The sequence below is a fragment of the Dendrobium catenatum genome, unplaced genomic scaffold, assembly GCF_001605985.2.
Source record: "Dendrobium catenatum unplaced genomic scaffold, ASM160598v2 fragScaff_scaffold_200, whole genome shotgun sequence".
Classification (NCBI taxonomy): Eukaryota; Viridiplantae; Streptophyta; class Magnoliopsida; order Asparagales; family Orchidaceae; genus Dendrobium; species Dendrobium catenatum.
In genome coordinates, this window is record NW_021318662.1 from 78,922 (window position 1) to 85,750 (window position 6,829).

General features: G+C 32.9%; 1 protein-coding gene across 1 annotated transcript; it reads right to left on the reverse strand.

The window, feature by feature from the left end:
* Positions 1 to 428: 428 nt before the first annotated feature.
* LOC110098176 lies at positions 429 to 4,405 on the reverse strand. The gene is made up of 2 exons (XM_028692954.1): positions 3,169 to 4,405; positions 429 to 899 (listed from the first exon to the last, which is right to left on the reverse strand). Exons 1-2 carry the CDS (start codon positions 4,370 to 4,372, stop codon positions 463 to 465), a joined length of 1,641 nt encoding a protein of 546 aa, XP_028548787.1. The 5' UTR covers positions 4,373 to 4,405; the 3' UTR covers positions 429 to 462.
* Between the last annotated feature and the right edge of the window lie 2,424 nt (positions 4,406 to 6,829).

The following is a 6,829-nucleotide window of genomic DNA, read 5'->3' on the forward strand; positions in this document are numbered from 1 at the left end:
ATTCATCGTTTTCTTGTGGTGCACATTAAGGATTGAGATCACAAAAAAAGAATTTTCAACTTATAATCTAGAAGAAAGTCCGAAGATTGACACATTTAGTCATATAGAAAGATTTTTAAGAGTTTTAACTTTTTTTTTTTTTTTTTTGAAGTTTTTACCAATAAATATCTAGAAATGCTTATAGAAATGTAGTTCCAAACAATGTTTTAAAAATTGGAGTAAATTAGTCAGTTCAACCGGTTAAACCGTGTACCAATCTGCTAGCCGCCTTGAACTGGAGGTTCAACCAATTAATCGATGTAACGGTGCCGATTTTCAAAAACCAATTCGGCTATTATTTAATTAAATAAATTTATTATTAAACATTTATTTTAAAAATTATTTTAAATTTTATATATTTTAGTTTTTTTTTTTTTTTTTTGAGAAGATGCATAAAGCAATATTATTAAACTTCAAAAAGAACTATACAAAGATAAGATTATCACATTCCTCCTTTAATATTTTGAAAAACATAGGAGGAACGTTATTGATAATCAAGTTATTCCACCAAAAATCACCCAACCTAGCATGGTTAGCACAACAATCGGCTAACTTATTAGAAGTTCTATTTACAAATTGAAAGATGACTTGATTGAAACTTCTAAGAAAAAGAAAATCAAGTAGCTCGAGATTATTACTTACAGTTGGTCCTTCCTTAAAAATACCTTGAATGTGCTTCATAACATTATAGTTGTCCCATTCAATAATGATTCCTTTAGCTTGATACATCCACTCTTGAGTAATATTTTTTAAAGCCTTCAAAGCCTCCAACTCAAGTTCCGAGATATCCCAATGAATACTTTTGAAACCAAAGGCAAATAAAAATCTACCTTTGTAGTCTCTAATAACTCCACCCACTCCTGCAGAATAATTGTTGTTTAGAGAAGCATCCACATTTAGTTTTATCCATTCAGCTGGAGGAGGTTTCCAAGTTTGTTGAAACAGCATATGCTGATTAGAAACCCAGTTGGCTGAAATGATACATTGACTAAAGGAAGAAGATGCAAAACTGATAGCATTTGCAGCAATAATTGAAATGCTATCTTCCACCGATCCATGAACAAGTTTACTTCTACTTTTCCATGATAAAAAAACAGCTGAACAATACAAATTTGCCAAGAAAGGATTGAGAGTAGACATGGTAGAGAACCAATTAATACAATTCTCAAAACTATTGAAAGCAAGTAACTCATATCCCCATTTTTTTAAAGATCTGATGATATTCTACATGAAAAAGCACTTCACAGCTAAGTGGCTATCATCCTCCTTGTCACAGCAACCTCTTGGGCATCCGTTGTAATCAATTAACCTTCTATACATTAGGAACTCATTTGTTGGAATTGCCTTATGTAACAATCTCCACCAAAATTTTTTTACTCTAGGCCTCAATTTTAGTAATTTAAGCCATCTCCAGTTTGCATCTTTTTCTTCATTAGAACTTAGATGATCTGAAATTACTGCAGCAAGAGATTTCCCATAAAATTTATAAATGATTTCCAATTCATCTTCATGAGCATTTGTATTAATTGGGATCAATGATATCAAATCAGCTAATTCCTTGCCAAATGCTTCCTTCAATCTCAGGTTATTCCAGCAACCTGTATTTAAAATTAAATTCAAAGAGCATTGATCTTTATTTAAGTTGGAGACAAATGTTGGTCATTTCTCTAAACACTTATCAAGGATCCAAATATTCTTATTAGTGTTAATATTATCTCCATTAGAGATCTTCCACCTGATAACATTTGAAGAAGTTTACCTCCACTTTTTATAATTTTCCAAGTTGGTGAACTACCAACTTTATTTTCAGAAAAACAGAATCTATTACCGTATTTGGCTTTAAGAGTTCTGTTTAATAAAGAAGAAGGATTTGAAATAAAACTCCATGCAAATTTTGCTCTCCATGAACCAACTTTGTCATAAGAAGACATAACTCCTTGGCCACTAAATTTGATTTGTTTACATAGAATTTCCCAATTCACATAATGAATTCCACTATTTTTATCCTTCTTTGTCCAGAGAAAGTTTCTACATAACTTATCAAGTTCTTTTAACACTCCCATTGGCATAAGGGAATGTGTAGAGATGAAAATAGGAAGTGATAAGAGTGCTGATTTAATCAATTGAAGCTTACCGGCCAAAGTAAAAGAAAGATTTTCCCAAACATTAAGTTTGTCATAAGCTTTTTCCAAAACATTCTGAAAATCAGAAGCTTTAAGCCTTCTCAAAGCTATTTTAATGCCAAGATAATTCAGTTCATTTACTCTTTTGAAACCCATAAATCTGGTCAGAATTTTAGCATCAATCTTGTTAACCGATTTGCCAAATATCAAAGAAGATTTTTGGTTATTAACCATTTGTCCAGTCCAGTCGCTGTACTTCTTCAGAATTTTTTTGATTTTTGTAGCATTTCTTCTATTGGCTTTCGCAAAAATAGTATCATCAGCATACTGCATGTGAGAAATCTTTTCTGCATTTGGTGCCATCTTCACACCAATCTTGACACCATAACTATTAAAAATTTCGGATAGAAGTTGAGAGCACATGATGAACAAATAGGGTGATAGAGGGCAACATTGTCTAAAGCTACATTCAGCTTTAATCCAATTAGTATTTCTACCATTAACATTAATAGAATACTTAGTGTCCACCACGCATTGGATTAAGAGATTAGCAAAAAATTTTGGAAAACCATAAAGATCCAAAACCTTTTTTAAGGTGATCCACCCCATACTATCATAAGCATGCTCCATATCAACTTTATTGCCATTAAACCTTTCTTAGCTTTAGAATTTTTGAATTTGTGAAAAATTTCTTGGGTGAGCAAAATATTTTCAGAAATAGTTCTTCCTTTGATGAATGCAGCTTGATTTTCAGAAATGATCCTTGGCATAATAAAGACAATCCTATTTAATAACATCCTTGCCACTATCTTATATATAGAATTGCATAGACTAATAGGTCTATAATTAGAAGGAATTAAAGGATTTTTCAATTTAGGAATGATGACCACTAAGGTTTCTCTCCATTCATCACACATCAAACCAGTTTTAAAAAACAGAGAAACAACCTTCCAAACATCAACTTTAATAATATACCAATAGTGTTTAAAAAAGGAATAGGAGATACCGTCAATGCCTGATGAGATGTTACTTTCCAAATGAGAGATTACATTTTCCAGCTCTTCTTCAGAGAAATTAGCCACAAGTCGATCCTTGTCAGTTTCATCAATAGATTTTGAAAAGTTAGGCCAGCCATTAAGTGAACATCTTCTGAATTTCCACTTTTTCTTTAAAAATTTTGAAATAATTTCTTCAATACAATTTTGATCCTCAGTCAGATTGCCATCAGAGCTTTTTATTTGTCTAATATGATTGCTGTTTCGTCTTGCCGAAGCCACTGAATTAAAATATTCAAAATTGGTATCACTCTCTTTATACCATTTCACCTTAGCTCTTTGTCTCCACCAAGAGCTTAGTCTTCCTAAGGTAGAATTAAATTCATTAATTTTATACCTTAGTAAAAAGAACTTGTCTTCTGAAAGACCTCCTGAATTAGCTTCTTCCTCTTGCAATACTAAAATTTCTACCTTCAATTCTTCCTTCAAACTGTTGAGATTTGCATGTTTGGCTTTACTCCAATGAAAAAGTGCTTTAAGAACTCTTTTGAATTTGAGATTTAACTTCTGGACATCATCACCTCCTGCTGGTTTAGCCCATGAATTTGCCACAATACCTTTGGAAACTGGGTAAGAAGTCCAGACTTCTTCAAACTGCAGTCTTCTACACTTCTTAAATCCCGGATTACAAATATTAATAACTATTGGGCAATGATCTGATGCAATTCTACCAAGATGATGAACTGCAGCAGGTTGTAAGGTCTTCAAGGCTGCTGAATTCAGTAAACACCAGTCCAGTCTTTCAAGTATGCGTGCTCCACCTTTCTTGTTGTTGCACCAAGTATATTTGGGGCCAATAATCCCAACATCATGAAAATCATAACTCTTCATAAACCTTTGCATATCTTGAGGTCCTTGAGAGAAAATAAATCTCTTCCCACCTATCTTTTCCTCTTGAGAAAGAATACAATTGAAATCTCCTCCAATAATGCAAGGAGTGCAAGAATTAGTGAATGTTTGAAGGTCTTCCCATAGTTGTCTTCTTTTATAAACCTCTTTGCTTCCATATGTTGTGGCAATAAGCCATTCATTTCCACTATGCATTTTCATTTGACCAATAACTAATTGATTTGAAAAAATGATTGATACTAAAGGAGCAAATGCTAGAATTCCAGCATATGAGTATTCCACCTGACAAGCCTTCAGCAGGAACATTAAAGAAATCACAATTACTCCCAATTAGTTTGTTGATTTCAGCTCTATCAAAAGATTGGACTTTAGTTTCAATAAGTCCAACAAAAAAAAAATTGAAGATCTTTGACAAATTCCTTAAGGTAACGAGAGGCCTCCAACTTCCTAGCCCCTCTACAATTCCAAAATGATAGAGACGTCATTTGGATTTAAAAATGGGATTACTCACATTTTTAAGCTTCTTAGATTCTTCACCTTTCCTCTTTTGTAAAAGAATATTGTTCCTTCCCAAAGAATTAAGCTCTTTGACAAGCTTACCTTTGTTTTTCACAGATTCTTCCACCTTGTCTTTGACATAATCTGTAATGGGAGAATTTGAGCAAAGAATCTCACCTTCTTCAAGAACTCCTGTTTTATCCATCAAGTATAATGGATCAATTTCTTCTTGATGTAGACAGTCCAAAACATTGAATTTGTTAATATTTTCAATAGAGCTGGTTGGAATAACATGAAGCATATTTGTTACCTTCAGATTACAGATTTCAACTGTTGTGGTAGCACTTTTACAACAATCTCCCATCAGTTTTTCTTCATTTTTACCTTCTGGAATAGAAGTATTATGATTCTCTACATCCATATTTTTAACAGTAACAGGTTCAAGAGGAACTTTTTTCTGAAACTCCTGAATCAACAGCTGAAACATTCATTGATTCTTCAATAACATAATTTAATTGAGGTTTGAATACATATTTCTGGACATATACACTTTTAGTCTTCTTGAATCCAGTCTCTTTGATGAAATTCTTCCCCTTATACAAAGAAGGCTTGTTCTTTCTTTTAGAATTTTGAACTAAAATCCAAGGACGATATGCTTTCTCTAAAACAGAACAATGTTGAGAATGAATGATTGTAGATTGTGCTCCCTTATCCATAGGATTAGCTGATTTCTTAGGATATGCCGTGAGTTCATCTCCACAATTAGAGTCTAGATGCCCAATTTTTTCACACTTAAAACAAAAATTGGATACTTTCTCATATTCAACATTTTGAAAGAATCGTCCAAAGGAGCCTTCAATCCATACTCCAGTTGGAAATTGTTTATCCAGAGACATACGAATACATACTCTGGCATACTCTCTCTTGCTCCATTGAAACATATTACCGTCAATCCATAAATGAACCCCAGTTTTAGTAGCTATTCTAGCCACATTATCTTCATCCCAACAAATCAAAGGAAGATGATGGAACCTGACCCAAATTGGGGAAGATAAACCTTTTAAAGAGATAGGAGAAAACATAGGAGTCCATTTATCTATTCCAACAATGTGGCCATTGACATACCATGGGCCTCCTTCTAAGACTTTGTCTACTGCTTCCTTGTAAAAAAAAGAGCATAGAATCCGGCCAAGTCCAAGGGAAGTGATATGAACCTTCCCGAATTGAATCCATTGACGACATAGTTCTCTAGCAATCACATAAATAGGATCATCATCTCCAAAAACCTTTACCACCAAAGATAATTGTAAGTTATCTGCATTCATCTTCAAGCTTTCTTCATTTAATTTGACAGATTCACCATCTTCTGAGAGAAAAAATCATCCCCTTTTAAAATCACTTTGATATTAGGCTTCCTGGTCCAAGCGTCAACAGGATTAGAATTGCCCATATCATTTGCATTGTCATTACATTGAGCACTTGATGTGTTTTCCATTAATTTCTGAGAGAATGAGACTCCTTCCTCTATTAATTGATTTCTGACAACCGAATTGTTGAATTTATTCACGAACAATTTGTGTCCAGACGAAGACGACGTAGCTAAATTTATTTTATGATCAACAGGAGATTTGAAAACCTTAGCAGGTGATTGAATCATTATTCCTTTTCCTTTGCCTGGAACAATAGAAGTAAACTTCCGACGTGCATCAGTTGGTTCATTGATTCGAAGAATACCAAGTCTATGAATTTTGGGAGATTCATATCTATGATCGGAGATCAGAATTTTGTCGTCGGGAGGATTCCGGCGACCTGCGGCAGTGGCCGCGTCTTCTTCCATTGGCGGAGAACAAACCGCCTTAAAAAAAGGACCGTTGAAATTTGAATTTCTTCTTTCTCTAACTTACTGATTCCGGGAGCTTCTAGATTGAGATTTCAAAGAGTATATTCCAAGAAAAACTAAGCATTTTAGTTAAATAGACATTAACAATGGTTTATCACATGGTCGATCATACCATATGAATCTTTTTCACATGTGTGTCAATAAGCTTATATAAACAAAAAAATATGCTAACATATTGTGTTTATGTGATATGGGAATAAAAAATAAAGGCGAAATTCTCAACTCTCAAGTTAACTATACATACATTACATATTTATATATATTTATATTTTAAAATTAAAATAAAAAAATACATATAAAATTTAATTTTTATCTATATTTTTGTTCATTTTGTTTAATTATATAATATAATATTTTATTTTAAT

What these genes read in the sequence shown, in the direction of transcription:
- LOC110098176 (XM_028692954.1), bottom strand. Translation starts at nt 4,372, where the DNA reads ATGTTCCTGCTGAAGGCTTGTCAGGTGGAATACTCATATGCTGGAATT. An exon ending in CATCTCATCAGGCATTGACG is followed by an intron (nt 900 to 3,168) that starts GTATCTCCTATT and finishes ATTATTCTGCAG; the next exon opens with GAGTGGGTGGAGTTATTAGA.